The 19,842-nt window shown below is 35.6% G+C and overlaps 1 protein-coding gene across 5 annotated transcripts in view; it reads left to right on the top strand.

Moving 5' to 3' along the window:
* The window catches only part of bchs (WD repeat and FYVE domain containing 3 bchs), a 404,566-nt gene that overhangs the window by 364,901 nt on the left and 19,823 nt on the right, over window positions 1-19,842 (top strand). For 4 of the 5 annotated variants that reach the window (XM_076187465.1, XM_076187467.1, XM_076187464.1 and 1 more), the window contains exons 56-59: window positions 16,317-16,508; window positions 17,506-17,674; window positions 18,431-18,603; window positions 18,863-18,976. In XM_076187465.1, the coding sequence (XP_076043580.1) occupies window positions 16,317-16,508; window positions 17,506-17,674; window positions 18,431-18,603; window positions 18,863-18,976 (648 nt within the window). The remainder of the gene's footprint in view (window positions 1-16,316; window positions 16,509-17,505; window positions 17,675-18,430; window positions 18,604-18,862; window positions 18,977-19,842) is intronic. The other variant, XM_076187468.1, reaches the window with a different exon arrangement.

Genomic DNA, 19,842 nt, shown 5'->3' with positions numbered 1-19,842 from the left:
TTCAATACAAAAAAGTGTAGTATAATGGAATTTGGAAAAAGCAAAAACAGAATAACAGGAGCATATAAATTGGGAGAAGAAGGAATAAAAAAGGTAGAAAATGAGAAGGACCTGGGAGTCATTGTTATGAATAATATGTCACCTGAGAAACATATAAATAAGATTTTTGGAGAGACTTATAATCTAATAAGAACAATCAAAGTTGCATTTACATACCTGGATGAAGAAATGGTGAAGAAAATCCTAATCACCCTGATAAGACCAAGATTAGAATATGCAGCAACGATATGGTCACCAAGTACAAAAAAATGTATAAAAGAACTTGAAAGAATACAAAGAGCAATTACAAAATTGGCACCAACACTCTCAAAACTATCATATGAAGAGAGACTAGAAAAACTTGAACTACAGACACTAGAGCAAAGAAGAGAGAGAGGAGATTTGATAGCTATTTACAGAATCATGAAAGGCATAGAAATTACTGACAGAGAGAATCTGATAAAATGGGATGACAGAAATACTAGAGGACACGGAAAGAAAATAAAAAAAGACAGCTATAGAAGAGATTTGAAAAAGAACAGCTTTCCTCACAGAGTAATAGACAGTTGGAACAAGTTAGATGAGAAAGTGGTGTGTGCAAAAACAATACATGAATTTAAAAATAGTTTAGATAAAATGAGATATGAAGACGGGACCCCACGAGCATAGCTCCCCTTCCCGTAAAATACAACTAGGTAAATACAACTAGGTAAATACAACTAGGTAAATACACACACACTTCAACGAACGGACGGCTTAGAAGATGTTCTGAAGAAAATTGAAGTTTTGTGGATCCCAACGCAAAGAGAAGTGCCTATTGTATTTACAGGGTGGGGGGAAATTGCGCGTGGGGTAGTAGGAAAGTAGGGAAAGAGGAGAAGGGGAGGGATTACTGAGGGAAATGGAAGGAAATGAGGAAGGAGTGGACTTGGCCCAGGCAGACAGGCGAAAGGTAAACAAACGGCCCCCCGACGACGATGAAATGTCTAATAAAAATGTAAAGATTAGAAGTATAGATAAGAGCAATACAGTAGAAAGTGATGAGAATATTTTCCAGGGATTTAAAGAGGGTGGGGGGGGACACAAACCCCCCCCCGACTGACAAGACTAGAAGAGAAGGTCGATAAGATGATCGAGGACTTGGAGCATAGGTTCGGTCATGTTAACAATATTCTACAAAGGGTTGAAAAATTGGAAGAACTAGAGAAGGCGAACAAAAACTTAACTGAAGAAATAGAAAACCTGAAAAGACAGTTAAAAGAAGTAAAGGTGGAGAATGAGGAATTGAAGAGGAATAGTAAAGAAAACAGAGAGGGATGGAAGTCGATAAAAGAAAACAGTAAAGTTGCATTTACTGATATAATTAAACAGCAAATGAGAGAACAAACTGAAGACTCAGTTATTAAAGTGATGAGACAGAAGGAGAATATAGTAAGAGACTTAGCTGACAAAAAGAAATGTATAATTATATTAGGAATGGAAGAGAAAGATAACCCAGATAGAACCTCAAGAACCAATGAGGAAAATGAAAAAGTAAGCAGTTTACTAAAACTAGTTCAGGAAGATGAACCAGAAATTATGAAGGAAATTGAGGAAAAATTCAGGCTCGGAAAGTATAGTACAGATAAGACCAGACCAATTAAGATTAAATTCAGGTCACAAACGACGGCAGAGAATATCTTATCCAAAACAGGGAAACTAGCAACAAGTGAACAATATAAAAAGGTATGGATAAAAAGGGAAATGAATAAAGAGGAAAGAGAGGAAGAAAAGCAGAAAAGACTTGAAGCTAAGAAAAAAACGAGAGCAGAACAGAGTCAGAGAAGAGAGATTCTATTGGAGAGTAGTGAATATGAAACTAAGGCAGTTCGACATACAAGAGAAAAACAAAAGGGAAACAGAGAACACAATGGAAGTGACAGAAAACTAAGAGTGTCTTACACAAATATAGATGGATTAATAACAGGATTGAATGAGCTGAATGATTATGTGAAAGAAAAAGAACCGGACATAATGGGAATTGTAGAAACAAAATTAAAAGGCCCACTACCACCCAACAGTGTAGGACATGATGCATATAATTATTGGATTAAAAACAGAGAGAAAAAGCAAGGGGGTGGAGTTATGTTCCTGACTAAGAAGGATATAAACGTGAAGGGTGTCATATATGGAAAGAATACAGTAGAGATGATTATGATAGAAGTGGAAGACAGAGATAAGAAGAGCAGAAAATTTGTGATAAATTCTGTGCCTCCGAAAACAGCCTCATGGGAGGAGAGTGAACATAAAAGTATGTTAGAGGACACAAAGATAACATTAAATAGAATAATGGAAGATGGAGGAAGAATAGTTATAATGGGTGACTTTAATTGCAAAGAAATCTGCTGGGAAGAAATGACAGTAAAGGGTGGAGACGGCTCATGGGGAAACGCTCTACTCAAGATGATTACTGACCATACAATGACACAATGGATACAGGAGAACACCAGGTATAGAAATGAAGAAGAACCATCGAGACTAGACTTAATAATTACATCTGAACCTAGAATAGTGGACAAGATTGAATATAAAACACCAATAGGTAAAAGTGACCACATATTGATTGAACTGGAACTTAATGAAGAAAAATATATGAAAAGAAATTAGCAATATAGAAAAGGAAGAATGATGTATGAAAAAACAAACTTTGATAAAATAAGAGAATTCTTCCAACAAGAAAACTGGGAAGAAATATACAAAGAAGAAACATCAGTGGAAGAGAAATGGAATATTTTGACAAAAATTTACAAAAAAGGAGTGGAAAAGTATGTCCCAAGACAAAAACAAGAAAAAGAATATGTAAAATGCTGGTACAACAAAAGTTGTAGGGAGTTAAAAGACAAAAGAGACAAAGCCTGAACCAGATGGAAAAAAAGAGAGAAGACCTGAAAAATGGAAAATATATACCGGTTATAGAAATGAATATGCACAAACATGCAGAGAGGAAAAGAGAAAATATGAAAAAGATGTCATAGAAAAGTGTAAAGAGCAACCGAAACTATTCTACAGATATGTAAACAATAAACTGAAAAACAAACAAGACTTGGAGAAATTAAGACAGGAGGGAGTTGAATACACTGAGGAAATAGAAATGGCGGAAATTATGAACAAACATTTTAAATCAGTGTTTACAAGGGAGAACATACAACCTGAAGAGATTGAATGGAAAGAGAAAGTCCCCCCTATGGAAGAAATAGAAGTAACAAAGAATGAAATATTGACACACTTGAGTAATCTTGATGTCAGAAAATCGCATGGACCAGATGATATAGCAAACTGGATTCTGAAAGAATGCAGGAATGAACTGGCAGACAAAATACATAGCATACTAAACAGTTCCTTGAAAGAAGGAAAAGTTCCAGAAGATTGGAAAAAAGCAAATATAGTACCTTTATATAAAGGAGGAAATAAAGAAGAACCTACAAACTATAGACCAGTCTCTCTAACAAGTACAATAGCAAAAATTTGTGAAAGAATTATCAAAAGCAGATGGGTAAAATATTTAGAAAAAAACAAAGTGTTAAATCCAAGGCAATTTGGATTCAGACAAGGACGATCATGCGTCACCAATTTAAGATATTTCTATTCAAGGCTAATAGATATAATACAAGAAAGAGATGGATGGGCGGACTGTGCATTTCTAGACCTAAAGAAAGCTTTTGACAAAGTTCCACATAAGAAGTTGCTTAAGAAATTAGAAACTGAAGGAGGAATACAGGGAAAACTACTAAATTGGATGGAAGACTTTTTGCAAGAAAGAAAAATGAGAGTAGTGATAAGAAACCAGCACTCAAAATGGGATGAAGTAATAAGCGGTGTTCTGCAGGGAACAGTTCTGGCCCCAATAATGTTTGCTATATATATTAATGATATGGATGAAGGAATAGAAAGCTATATGAGCTTCTTTGCAGATGATGCAAAACTACTGAAAAGAGTGAAAACTGAAGAAGATTGTGAATCACTACAGAGAGATCTAAATATAGTACAGGAATGGAGTAGGAAGTGGGAGATGGAGTTCAATACAAAAAAGTGTAGTATAATGGAATTTGGAAAAAGCAAAAACAGAATAACAGGAGCATATAAATTGGGAGAAGAAGGAATAAAAAAAGTAGAAAATGAGAAGGACCTGGGAGTCATTGTTATGAATAATATGTCACCTGAGAAACATATAAATAAGATTTTTGGAGAAACTTATAATTTAATAATCAAAGTTGCATTTACATACCTGGATGAAGAAATGGTGAAGAAAATTCTAATCACTCTGATAAGACTAAGATTGGAATATGCAGCAACGATATGGTCACCAAGTGCAAAAAAATGTATAAAAAAACTTGAAAGAATACAAAGAGCAATTACAAAATTGGCACCAACACTCTCAAAACTATCATATGAAGAGAGACTAGCAAAACTTGAACTACAGACACTAGAGCAAAGAAGAGAGAGAGGAGATTTGATAGCTATTTACAGAATCATGAAAGGCATAGAAATTACTGATAGAGAGAATCTGATCAAATGGGATGACAGAAATACAAGAGGACATGGAAAGAAAATAAAAAAAGACAGTTATAGAAGAGATGTGAAAAAGAACAGCTTTCCTCATAGAGTAATAGACAGTTGGAACAAGTTAGATGAGAAAGTGGTGTGTGCAAAAACAATACATGAATTTAAAAATAGTTTAGATAAAATGAGATACGAAAACGGGACACCACGAGCATAGATCCCCTTCCCGTAAAATACAACTAGGTAAATACACACGCCACACACATACATACGCCACATACACACACACGCCACACACACATACATACGCCACATACACACATACGCCACATACACACATATACACATACACCACATACACACACACACACATGTATATGCCACATACACACTCACACACACACATGTATACGCCACATACACACACATGTATATACGGCACATACACATGCATATACGCCACATACACACACATGTATATACGCACAAATAACATACGCCACAAATGCCACATACATGCACCACATACACGCCCACACATACACACACACACACACACACACACACACACACACACACACACACACACACACACACACACACTTTCAACGAACGGACGGCTTGACGAACGCTCTGAAGAAAAGTGCAGATTGTGGATACCAACGCAAAGAGAAGTGCCTTTTTGTATTTGCAGGGGGGGGGGAAATTGCTCGTGAGGCAGTAGGTAAGTAGGAAAAGAGGAGAAGGGGAGGGATTGCTGGGGAAATGGAAGGAAATGAGGATGTGGAGGACTTGGCCCAGGCAGACGGGCGTAAGGTCAACATGAAACGACCACCGGATGACGAAATGGCAAATAAAAATGTAAAGATTAGAAGTATAGAGAGGAGAAATACAGTAGAAAGTGACGAGAATATGTTCCAGGGATTTAAAGAGGGTGGGGGGGACACAACCCCCCCCCCGACTGATAAGACTAGAGGAGAGAGTTGATAAGGTGATCGAGGACTTGGAACGTAAGTTAGGTAAGGTAGACTCCATCTTCCAGAGAATTGAAAGATTGGAACAACTAGAGAAGGCTAACAGAAACTTAACTGAAGAAGTAGAGGACCTAAAAAGACAGTTAGGAAATGTAAAGGAGGAGAATGAGAAATTGAAGAAGAATAGTAATGAAAACAGTGAGAAAATAGCTACAGAAGCTAAAAATTGGAGAATAACTCAAGAAGGGAATAAGGTTTCATTCACTGACATAGTCAAACAGCAATTGAAAGAACATAATGAAGACTCAGTTATTAAAGTGATGAGACAGAAGGAGAATATAGTAAGAGAATTAGCTGACAAAAAGAAATGTATAATTATATTAGGAATGGAAGAGAAACATAACCCAGATAGAACCGCAAGAATCAAGGAGGAAAATGAAAGGGTAAGCAGTTTATTAAAATTAGTCCAGGAAGATGAACCAGAAATTATAAAGGAAATTGAGGAAAAATTCAGACTCGGAAAATATAGTACAGATAAGACCAGACCAATTAAGATTAAATTCAGGTCACAAACAACGGCAGAGAAAATTCTATCCAAGACAGGGAAACTAGCAACAAATGATCAATATAAAAAGGTATGGATAAAAAGAGAAATGAATAAGGAGGAAAGAGAGGCAGAAAAGCAGAAAAGAATTGAAGCTAAGGCAAAAAACGAGGAAAGAACGGAGTCAGAGAAAGAGAGATTCTATTGGAGAGTAGTGAACATGAAAATAAAGCAGTTCGACATACTAAAGAAAAACATAAGGGAAACAGAGAACACAATGGAAGTGGCAGAAAACTAAGAGTGTCTTACACAAATATAGATGGATTGATAACAGGATTGAATGAACTGAATGATTATTTGAAAGAAAAAGAACCGGACATAATGGGAATTGTAGAAACAAAATTAAAAGGCCCACTACCACCCAACAGTGTAGGACATGATACATACAATTATTGGATTAGAAACAGAGAGAAAAAACAAGGGGGTGGAGTTATGTTCCTGACAAAGAAGGATATAAACGTGAAAGGTGTCATATATGGAAAGAATACAGTAGAGATGATTATGATAGAAGTGGAAGACCGAGATAAGAAGAGCAGAAAATTTGTGATCAATTATGTGCCTCCGAAAACAGCCTCATGGGAGGAGAGTGAACATAAAAGTATGTTAGAGGACACAAAGATAGCATTAACTAAAATAATGGAAGACGGAGGAAGAATAGTTATGATGGGCGACTTTAATTGCAAAGAAATCTGCTGGGAAGAAATGACAGTAAAGAGTGGTGATGACTCATGGGGAAATGCTCTACTTGAGATGATTACTGACCATTCAATGACACAATGGATACAAGAGAACACTAGGTATAGAAATGAAGAAGAACCATCGAGGCTAGACTTAATAATTACATCTGAACCTAGAATAGTGGACAAGATTGAATATAAAACACCAATAGGTAAAAGTGACCACATATTGATTGAACTGGAACTTAATGAAGAAAAATATATGAAAAGAAATGAACAATATAGAAAAGGAAGAATGATGTATGAAAAAACAAACTTTGATAAAATAAGAGAATTCTTCCAACAAGAAAACTGGGAAGAAATATACAAAGAAGAAACATCAGTGGAAGAGAAATGGAATATTTTGACAAAAATTTACAAAGAAGGAGTGGAAAAGTATGTCCCAAGACAAAAACAAGAAAAAGAATATGTAAAATGCTGGTACAACAAAAGTTGTAGGGAGTTAAAAGACAAAAGAGACAAAGCCTGGACCGGATGGAAAAAAGACAGAAGACCTGAAAAATGGAAAATATATACTGGTTATAGAAATGAATATGTACAAAAGTGCAGAGAGGAAAAAAGAAAATATGAAAAAGATGTTATAGAAAAGTGTAAAGATCAACCAAAACTATTCTACAGATTTGTAAACAATAAACTGAAAAACAAACAAGACTTGGAGAAATTAAGACAAGGGGGAGTTGAATACACTGAGGAAATGGAAATGGCAGAAATTATGAACAAACATTTTAAATCAGTGTTTACAAGGGAAAATATACAACCTGAAGAGATTGAGTGGAAGGAAAAAGTCCCCCCTATGGAAGAAATAGAAGTAACGAAGAATGAAATATTGACACACTTGGGTAATTTTGATGTCAGAAAATCGCATGGGCCAGATGAAATAGCAAACTGGATTCTGAAAGAATGTAGGAATGAACTGGCAGACAAAATACATAGCATAATAAGCAGTTCCTTAAAAGAAGGAAAAGTTCCAGAAGATTGGAAAAAAGCAAATATAGTACCTATATACAAAGGAGGAAATAAAGAAGAACCTACCAACTATAGACCAGTCTCTCTAACAAGTACAATAGCAAAAATATGTGAAAGAATTATCAAAAGTAGATGGGTAAAATACTTGGAAAAAAACAACGTACTAAATCCAAGGCAATTTGGATTCAGACAAGGACGATCATGCGTCACCAATTTAATATGTTTCTATTCAAGGCTAATAGATATAATACAAGAAAGAGATGGATGGGCTGATTGTGCATTTCTAGACCTAAAAAAAGCTTTTGACAAAGTACCACATAAGAAGTTGCTTAAGAAATTAGAATATGAAGGAGGAATACAAGGTAAATTGCTAAATTGGATGGAAGACTTTTTGCAAGAAAGAAAAATGCGAGTAGTGATAAGAGATCAGCACTCAAAATGGAATGAAGTAATAAGCGGTGTCCCGCAGGGAACAGTTCTGGCCCCAATAATGTTTGCTATATATATTAATGATATGGATGAAGGAATTGAAAGCTATATGAGCTTCTTTGCAGATGATGCAAAATTACTGAAAAGAGTGAAAACTGAAGAAGATTGTGAATCACTACAGAGAGATCTAAATAAAGTACAAGAATGGAGTAGGAAGTGGGAGATGGAGTTCAATACAAAAAAGTGTAGTATAATGGAATTTGGAAAAAGCAAAAACAGAATAACAGGATCATATAATTTGGGAGAAGAAGGAATAAAAAGAGTAGAAAATGAGAGGGACCTGGGAGTCATTGTTATGAATAATATGTCACCTGAGAAACATATAAATAAGATTTTTGGAGAAACTTATAATTTAATAAGAACAATCAAAGTGGCATTTACATACCTGGATGAAGAAATGGTGAGGAAAATCCTAGTCACCCTGATAAGACCAAGATTGGAATATGCAGCAACGATATGGTCACCAAGTACAAAAAAATGTATAAAAAAACTTGAAAGAATACAAAGAGCAATTACTAAACTGGCACCAACACTCTCAAAACTATCATATGAAGAGAGACTACAAAAACTTAAACTACAGACACTAGAGCAAAGAAGAGAGAGAGGAGATTTGATAGCTATTTACAGAATCATGAAAGGCATAGAAATTACTGATAGAGAGAATCTGATAAAATGGGATGACAGAAATACAAGAGGACACGGAAAGAAAATAAAAAAAGACAACTATAGAAGAGATTTGAAAAAGAACAGCTTTCCTCACAGAGCAATAGACAGTTGGAACAAGTTAGATGAGAAAGTGGTGTGTGCAAAAACAATACATGAATTTAAAAATAGTTTAGATAAAATGAGATATGAAGACGGGACCTCACGAGCATAGCTCCCCTTCCCGTAAAATACAACTAGGTAAATACATAGAGGACTTTCTGACTGGTAGAAAGATGAGAGTAGTGCTCAGAGAAAAATATTCAGACTGGAAAGAGGTGATCAGTGGAGTACCGCAAGGATCTGTGCTGGCACCAATAATGTTTGCTATCTATATGAATGACATGGATGAGGACGTGAACTGCTACATGAGCTTCTTTGCCGATGACGCCAAACTGCTAAGGAAAATAGAAACTGATGAGGACTGTGAAGCACTGCAAGAAGACCTAAATAGGGTATGGAACTGGAGTCAGAAATGGGAAGTGGACTTTAATACTAAGAAGTGTAGCATAATGGAGTTTGGAAAAAGCAAAAACAGAATATCAGGAAAATATACAATTGGAACCAAAGAAGTAAAGAAAGTAGGATCCGAAAAAGATTTGGGAGTAATTATCACGAACGACTTGTCCTATGATATACAGATTAACAAAATTGTCGGGGAGACTTACAACTTGCTAAGATCAATAAAAGTGGCGTTTACATACTTGGACGAAGACATGATGAAAAAAATATTGGTTACATTGATAAGGCCTAGATTAGAGTATGCAGCGACATTGTGGTCCCCCAGTACCAAAAAGAATATAAAGAAAATAGAAAGAATCCAAAGAGCAGCTACAAAAATGGCACCTGCACTTGCAAACCTATCATACGAAGAGAGATTGGCTAAACTGGAGTTACCGACACTGGAGCAAAGAAGAGAGAGAGGTGACCTATTGACCATCTACAGAATCATGAAAGGCACAGAGGTACTCGATAGTGAGAACTTACTTAACTGGGACAAAAGAAACACAAGAGGACATGGAAAGAAAATAAAAAAACATAGCTATAGAAGAGAACTGAAGAAAAACAGTTTTCCTCATAGAGTTTTGGACACTTGGAACAAACTGGACAATGAAATAGTATGCGCAAAAACCATTCATGAGTTTAAAAACAAACTAGACACTGCAAGATACAAAGGCGGGACAACACGAGCATAGCTCCCCTTCCCGCAAAATACAACTAGGTAAATACAACTAGGTAAATATGGGAAGAATAGAGTAGAGATGATTATTATAGAAGTAGAAGATAGAGATAAGAAGAGTAGAAAGTTTGTAATAAACTACGTACCCCCAAAAACAGCCTCGTGGGAAGAGAATGAACATTAAAGCATGTTAGAAGACACAAGAATAACACTAAACGAGATAATGGAAGATGGAGGAAGAATAGTTATGATGGGCGTATAATTGCAAAGAAATATGCTGGGAAGAGATGACCGTAAAGGGTGGAGAAGACTCATGGGGAAGTATTCTACTTGAGATGATTATTGACCACACAATGACACAATGGATCCAAGAGAACACTAGGTATAAAAATGAAGAAGAACCATCGAGACTAGACCTAATAATCACATCAGAACCTAAAATAGTGGAAAAGATAGAATACCAGGCACCAGTAAACAAAAGTGACCACATATTGATAGACCTAGAACTAAATGAGAAAAAATACATGAAAAGAAATGGCGGAAATTATGAACAAACATTTTAAATCAGTGTTTACAAGGGAGAACATACAACCTGAAGAGATCGAATGGAAAGAGAAAGTCCCCCCTATGAAAGAAATAGAAGTAACAAAGAATGAAATATTGAACCACTTGAGTAATCTTGATGTCAGAAAATTGCATGGACCAGATGAAATAGCAAACTGGATTTTGAAAGAATGCAGGAATGAACTGGCAGACATAATACATAACATAATAAACAGTCCCTTGAAAGAAGGTAAAGTTCCAGAATATTGGAAAAAAACAAATATAGTACCTATATATAAAGGGGGAAATAAAGAAGACCCTACCAACTATAGGCCAGTCTCTCTAACAAGTACAATAGCAAAAATTTGTGAAAGAATTGTCAAAAATAGATGGGTAAAATATTTAGAAAAAAAAACGTGCTAAATCCAAGGCAATTTGGATTCAGACAAGGACGATCATGTCACCAATTTAATATGTTTCTATTCAAGGCTAATAGATATAATACAAGAAAGAGATGGATGGGCTGATTGTGCATTTCTAGACCTAATTAGAAACTGAAGGAGGAATACAGGGCAAACTGCTAAATTGGATGGAAGACTTTTTGCAAGAAAGAAAAATGAGAGTAGTGATAAGAGATCAACACTCAAAATGGGATGAAGTAATAAGCGGTGTTCCACAAGGAACAGTTCTGGCCCCAATAATGCTTGCTATATATATTAATGATATGGATGAAGGAATTGAAAGCTATATGAGCTTTTTTGCAGATGATGCAAAACTATTGAAAAAAGTGAACACGGAAGATTGTAAATCACTACAAAGAGATCTAAATAAAGTACAGGAATGGAGTAGGAAGTGGGAGATGGAGTTCAATACAAAGAAGTGTAGTATAATGGAATTTGGAAAAAGTAAAAACTGAATAACAGGATCATATAAATTGGGAGAAGAAGGAATAAAAAAAAGTAGAAAATGAAAAGGACCTGGGAGTCATTGTTATGAATAATATGTCACCTGAGAAACATATAAATAAGATTTTTGGAGAAACCTATAATTTAATAAGAACAATCAAAGTTGCATTTACATAACTGGATGAAGAAATGGTGAAGAAAATTCTAATCACCCTGATAAGACCAAGATTGGAATATGCAGCAACGATATGGTCACCAAGTGCAAAAAAATGTATAAAAAAACTTGAAAGAATACAAAGAGCAATTACAAAATTGGCACCAACACTCTCAAAACTATCATATGAAGAGAGACTAGCAAAACTTGAACTACAGACACTAGAGCAAAGAAGAGAGGAGATTTGATAGCTATTTACAGAATCATGAAAGGCATAGAAATTACTGATAGAGAGAATCTTATCAAATGGGATGACAGAAATACTAGAGGACATGGAAAGAAAATAAAAAAAAGACAGCTATAGAAGAGACCTGAAAAGGAACAGCTTTCCTCACAGAGTAATTGACAGTTGGAACAAGTTAGATGAGAAAGTGGTGTGTGCAAAAACAATCCATGAATTTAAAAATAGTTTAGATAAAATGAGATATGAAGACGGGACACCACGAGCATAGCTCCCCTTCCCATAAAATACAACTAGGTAAATACAACTAGGTAAATACACACATGTACACATATACTGTACATACATACGGTTCTCGGTATTTAATATGGAAAGTCAGCATACGCGGATTTGATCATACACGGTAATTTCAGGAACCTAACCCCCGTGTTATTTGAGGGACTCCTGTATTTGTCTCTAATTACTACCCTCATTTTTCTCCCAATCGGGAAGTCTTCCATCCATTCCAATAATTTACCTCTGATGCCACCTATTGATTATATTTTTCTTACTTATTTCTTGTGTGGTACCTTATCAAATGCTTTTTGTAGGTCTAGATAGGCACAGTCTGCCCATCCATCCCTCTCTTGTATTATTTCTATTAGTCTCGAATAGAAGCAGATCAGGTTTGTTGTACGTGATCTTCCTTGTCTAAATCCAAATTTATTTGGATTCAGTATAATTTTTTCTTCCAGATGTTTAACCCATATACTTTTGATCACTTTTTCACATGTTTTTGCTACTGTGCTTGCATGTAAATGGCAAACTGAAGAACAAACAAGAAATAGAAAAGCTGTGCCAAGGTAAACATGAATATACAGAAGAACTGGAAATGGCTGAAATTATGAACAACCATTTCAAATCAGTATTCACAATAGAAAACTCACCTAACTGTGAGGAAATAGAGAGAGAACCCCCTCAATGAAAGAAATAATTGTAACACAAAAGGAAATCAGCGACTAAATCAAAACCCTTGACATCAGAAAATCACATGGTCCAGACAGAATTGCAAATTGGATACTGAAAGAATGCATGGAAGAAATAACACACAAAATATACAATATAATTAAATTCTCACTTCAAGAAGGAAAAGTGCCACAGGACTGGAAGAAGGCAAACTTTGTACCAATTTATAAGGGAGGAAACAAGGAAGACCCATCAAATTACAGACCGGTCTCCCTGACAACCACAGTAGCAAAAATTTGCGAAAAGGTCGTCAAAAATAGATGGGTTAAACATTTGGAAGAAAAAACTGTTTGGATTCAGACAAGGAAGATCATGTACAACAAACTTGACATGGATGAAGGAGTAGAGTGTTATATGAATTTCTTTGCAGAAGATGCAAAAATACTAAATAAAGTAAAAACGGAGGAGGATTGCAACTCGTTACAACAAGACTTGGACAAGATCTGGAAATGGGCTCAAAAGTGGGAAGTGAAATTCAATATTAAGAAATGTAGTATAATGGAATTTGGAAAAAGTCAAAATAGAATATCGAGAGATTATAATTGGTGAAGAAGAGGTCAAAAAAGTAAACTCGGAAAAAGACCTTGGAGTGATGATCAGCAAAGACATGACACCAGATAAGCATATTTATAAAATAGTGGGAGAAACCTTTAACTTATTGAGGTCAATAAAAGTGGCATTTGCCTATTTGGACAAGGAAACTATAATTTTTTTTTAACTACATTAATAAGACCAAAACTCAAGTACGCAGCAACACTATGGACACCCAGTTCCAAAAAGAATATAAAGAAGTTAGAAAGAATACAAAGAGCAACAACAAAACTGGCACCAACTCTTTCCAAAATGACATATGAACAAAGCATGTCCAAATTAGAATTACCAACTCTGGAAGAAAGAAGGGAAAGAGTAGACTTTCTATAGAATTATGAAGGGAATGGAAATCTTAGATAAGAATGACTTATTGAAATGGGACAATGGAAAACCAAGAGGACACGAAAAAAAAACTAAAAGATAATTACAGAAGAGATCTGAAAAAAATAGCTTCCCACACAGTGATAGATATTTGGAACAAATTGGACAAAAAAACAGTGTGTGCAAACACTATTCAAGATTTTAAGAAAAAACTTGATGCTTAGAGATACAAAGATGGGTCACCACGAGCATAGCTCCCTTCCCATATAATACAACTAGGTAAATACAACTAGGTAAATATTTATGTATGTGTATGTATGTATGTATTTTTTAATGTTGCTGCATATTCGAGTTTTGGTCTTATTAGTGTAGTTAATTTTTTTTTATCGTTTCCTCATCCAAATAGATAAATGCCACTTTTATTGACCTCAATAAATTGTAGGTTTCTTCAACTATTTTATTAATATGCTTGTCCGGTGTCATGTCTTTGATGATCATCACTCCAAGGTCTTTTTCCAAGTTTATTTTTTTGGCCCTTTCTTCACCAATTTTATAATCTCTCGATATCCTGTTTTTACTTTTTCAAATTCCATTATACTACACTTCTTGATATTGAATTTCACTTCCCACTTTTAAGTCCATTTCCAGATCTTGTCCAAGTCTTGTTGTAATGAGTTGCAATCCTTCTCCATTCTTACTTTCTGTAGTATTTTTGCATCGTCTGCAAAGAAATTCATATAACACTTATCATTTCTTCCCAATTTGAGAATTTATCTCTAATTACTACTCTCATTTCCCTCCCAGTCAGGAAGCCTTTCATCCATTCCAATAATTTTCCTCTGATGCCACCTATTGACTCTATTTTCCTTATTAGTTTCTTGTGTGGTACCTTATCAAATGCCGTTTGTAGGTCCAGAAAGGCACGGTCTGCCAAACCATCTCTCCCTTGTATTATATCTATTAATCTCGAGTAGAAGCAGATCAAGTTTGTTGTACATGATCTTCCTTGTCTGAATCCAAATTGATTTGGATTCAGTGTAGTCTTTTCTTCCAAATGTTTAACCCATCTATTTTTGACGACCTTTTCACAAATTTTTGCTACTGTGCTTGTCAGGGAAGACTGGTCTGTAATTTGATGGATCTTCCTTGTTTCCACCCTTATAAATTGGTACAGTGTTTGCATTCTTCCAGTCCTGTGGCACTTTTCCTTCTTGAAATGAGAATTTGATTATAATGTATATTTTATCTGTTAATTCTTCCATGCATTCTTTCAGTATCCAATTTGCAATTCTGTCTGGACCATGTGATTTTCTGACATCAAGGGTTTTGATTTAGTCGCTGATTTCCTTTTGTGTTACAATTATTTCTTTCATTGAGGGGGATATCTCTCTATTTCCTCACAGTTAGGCGAGTTTTCTATTGTGAATACTGATTTGAAGTGGTTCATAATTTCAGCCATTTCCAGTTCTTCTGTATACAGACGCTCCTCAACTTACGTTTTAGTTACGTTCCGAACGGCCGAACGTTAGTTGAAAATGAACGTAAGTTGTTACTATACTATACATCCGTAAATTCTATTACCGTATCTTATAAAACACCCCTAAATCATTAATTATACACAACATTATAAAATAATAACATTAATTTCAAATAAATTAAATTCAAGCAACATAAATTGAGATGGTGGAGGAGGAGGCAGAGGAGGATGAGGCAAGGCATGTTCAGTTTGTCGTTTGTAAAATGTAAACAATGGACGCAGCATCATGCGCAAGTATCGTTTGAACTACGGAGAGCGCGCTAAACTAAAAAATTCACTCAATTTTTTTTTTTTTTTACAATTTCTTTTTTACAGTCAGTTCAAACGTAAAATCGAAAAAACATAAAACGAATGAACGTAAGTAGAGGAGCATCTGTATTCTTATTTACCTTGGTGCAGCTTTTCTATTGTTTATTCTTCAGTTTGCCAATTACATACCTGTAAAATAGTTTGGGTTCCTTGCATTTTTCTATTATTTTTTTTCATAGTTTCTCTTTTCATCTCTGCATATTTTTACATAATCATTTCTTAGTTTTATGTACATTAGCCATTTGCTTGTTTTCTTGGCTGTTTTTCCATTTCTTCCAAGCTTTATCTCTTTTATCCTTAGCCACGCTACATTTTTTGTTGTGTTTATTTGAATGGGTCTGTACAAATGTATGAATAGGTATGCCTACTTTTAATTTAAATTTCTTTCCAGTAATTGTAAAATTTCTTACACTTGGAGATGAAGGTATAATGATGCTCTCTTCTAATATAGAGTTTATTAATCTTTGCATTCTTCAACAGGGAGATATTGCAACCTGTGCTGGCACTTGGCTTCATGTTTGGACAATCAATGGTTTGCCCATTGCATCAGTTAATACAGCACTGGGTGCTCATTCTCCTATGCAACAGATCTTGTGCATTACATTCTCCACCATGTATGAGTGGGATGCTTCCAATGTCATTATGACTGGATCCTCAGATGGAGTAGTTCGGGTAAGACTATTTTTTTATAATATGTAGATGCTTCAACTTTTGTTTTAAGTATTATGCTGGAATGACCAATTGTTCATGTGTAAAGGGGGTCAGTCTGGTGTTGTGTAATATTGATGTGAACAAGAATTTAGGTGTGTAGGATATAATTTGCTGGGAGATATCATTAGGGGTATATCATGAATCCTTGGTAGTAGCTAGTATATGTGAAATTATGCCATTGAACAAATTGATATAGTAGTTATGATAATGGGACTACTCCTAAACCTCTAAGTTTTGTTTGAGTATCTGCATTGTGAGAATGTCTGCTGCCAGGCACTTTATTAACTTTACTTTTTACATAAGTGGTTCCTGTCATGATGTAGAAGCCAAATGGGAATGGTAGGGAGAAATTTATGTTGTCTGAATACTAAACAAGATGGCAGGGGAAAAGCCTCATGAATACAGACCTGGTAGTTTTATTCAGTACATGTGTACATACAAAAGAGATTTTCCCCCTTAAAAAGAGGGAATGGTGGGGAAGTTAAAACATACTTGCATCTCAGCTTAATGCCTTATGGATGAAGGTTCATCTTTGTCCCATACCACACCACATTGCTGGAGTTAAAGGCAGAACATGAGACACAGTGCTTCCGAAGTAGGGCCCAACAGCTGGAGCTGATTTATCCCCATTGTTTCATTATGTAGTGACACCCCCCTCCCTCATCCACTCAAAAGAATTAGTTACAGAGCATACAAGAACATCCCTTTGGGCCATGTCATTTCGTCATCCAATTATGATCACTCTCCATTCACTACTATCTTGTGCCCTCTTTTCTATGCTACAAACATTTCTCATGTATCCAGTGCCCCTTTAGCCCCATCTACCCATCTCATCTTTGATCTTCCTCTAAAGGTCACACTATCCACTTCTACTTTCCACACTTTTTGTTAGTCTTTCCTCACTCATTCTTTTACTCAATACCTGATTTTATATATTTTTGCCCATTTGTACTTGCAGATGTGGAGTGTTGAGTATGTACAGGTACCAGCTGAGGATAAGGAGTCTTCTAATGACAATGATGATACTGATTGTGGTAGAGATCTAGAGTCCCCAAATGCAAGTCGTTCAGAGAGCACTGCAGTAGCTATTGCACGAAAAATGTCTGCAGTGGATGACTTCCCACAAGGTAGACACATTTTTCCTTTCATTATGCTAATTGTTGCATACTCTGGGACCATACTTTGTGGTATGTGCAAGAGTGTTAGGTAAAGGTTTAAAATTTGTGGATGAGAATAAAAATACATAGGAAGTGAACTAATTGTTATTGCAGATGCAGCCACACTTGTGACTGATTCTGAGGGGAACTGAGTCAGTTAATAATTGAATTTGGAAGAGTATTTAAGAGAAGAAAATTAAGCATGAATGTAGACAAAAGTAAAGTGATTAAAATGTACAAATAATAAAGCTAGACAGAATATCTGTTAAAATGTTCATCTCTTCAAATATGTGACCCAATGAACTTTCACAATACTTCCACATAATTTCAATATTGTAGTGGTCACTTGTCATGGCCTGTAATTCAATATTTCCTTACTTCCACCTTTATGAATTGGTACCATGTTAGTCCTTTTTCAGTCCTGTGGTGGTTTTTCTTCTTTTTAATGAACACTCATTGAAAATATGAATCTTGTCCACACGTTGTTCCCTACAGTTTTTAAGTTTTAGATCTTGTCAGGTCCTGAAACTTTCCTCGGATCCAGTGATCCCAAAAAATTTAGCAGTTCCCTCACTTTTATATGTATTTTTCTAAACCCAAATTAATGCTCACCCCTCAATCCTCTAAAATATTGGTCTCCTTTGTAGCAACTGATTGGAAAACTCCATTTGTTATTTCTGCTTGAGCTGAAGCCTGTGTTTTTATTTCATCTTGTTTTCTCCCTAGGTTTACTTGCAAAAAGTGTCAGTGAGAGCAGCTTATCAGAAGAAGGAGAAAGCGAAGGTGATGGCAGTGGTGAAGATGAAGAAGGAGTGGTCGATTTAGAAACGTACACAGTTGTGCCACAGGATGCTTCCACAGGAGCTGATCAGGGGGATGAGGAGGAACTATCAAAACAGGTATGTAGTTGGGTCACCAGACCTTCTATTCATTTTCTGTATATCTCATCTAACTCAGGAATTAGTTTTGTAGAATGTGATTGCTATTGCCTTAAAGAGGACCACAATATCATAGCCTCTTATTTCCTAATCTATTCCTGAAATGTGAAAAAAAAAAAAATTAGAAAGCCTAGCACCCTGCAGACTATTCATTATATTCAAGTTGATAGAAAGACTATTCTCAAACAGAAACTTTACTTATCCATCAACCTCCCCAAAGCAATGTGGATTCAAGAACCAGCATACTTCTCACAAACATCATACATCAGATGTGGGATTTAACAAGAAAGTACCACTAAAAAGAATGGTCATAGTAGCAATAAACATACATAAGGTATTTGATAAAACTCCCTGACCCATGCTACCAAAAAAAGATCATAGCGACAGACATCGACAACAACAGCAGACAGTGTAGTGACCCAGAACAATGAAAATGTTGCCTTGTGTTTTGCTAAGTGGAAAGTCCACAGCCCCACAGTGACTGACAACAGTTTTTGGACCCTCCTACAGATCTCTGGGAAGAAAAAATTGGAATGTCTGCATTGTATTGGTGTGGTACTGTATATGTGTAAATGGCTGAAAGTGGTAGGAGGAAGGGAGCAGCTGTTGGTTGTGAGAAATGCAGTTGAAGTTAATAGAGAGATCTTGGGCACATTCCAGATACTGTCATTTTCTATGAGGAGAAATCCCTTTGGGCCATGTCAATTTATTGTCCATTCACAACCATTCTCCCCAGTTCTCCCCAAATTGCATTTTCCAAATCCCACTTGGATATCCATATTTTTATTTAGCTTAGTCTCATTGTCCTGCAGATGAGTATTCATTCCTAACCTAGCTGATATTCAGTCATCTAATACATTAACTTGAGTCACTTTCAAGTTTTTTATACTTTCTTTTCCTCCTTTTCCCTAGTGTCTCTCCTTCAGTACCAATTTTTCACTAACAATAATTTTATAGGCAAACCAGTAACAATAGCTTACCAAATTGCATCACCACATCTGCCTTATCAAGGGCTTCTTCCTCATTACAAGGGTGAAGAAGTCACATGACTGAACTAATGTAGCAAAAAATCACCACATAACTGAACTAACATAGTATAATATCACTCCATAACTGAGAGAATTTCATAACCTCTATCATAGATTATTTTCTGTATTTAGTTTAGATTTGTTGTTGTTTGTGGATGACACTGCGCTTGTA

This window comes from Oratosquilla oratoria, chromosome 6 (genome assembly GCF_046742065.1).
Source record: "Oratosquilla oratoria isolate Oo_2021 chromosome 6, ASM4674206v1, whole genome shotgun sequence".
NCBI lineage: Eukaryota > Metazoa > Arthropoda > Malacostraca > Stomatopoda > Squillidae > Oratosquilla > Oratosquilla oratoria.
Note: the sequence above shows the minus strand (reverse complement) of the source record. Positions and strands in the feature narration are given on the sequence as shown.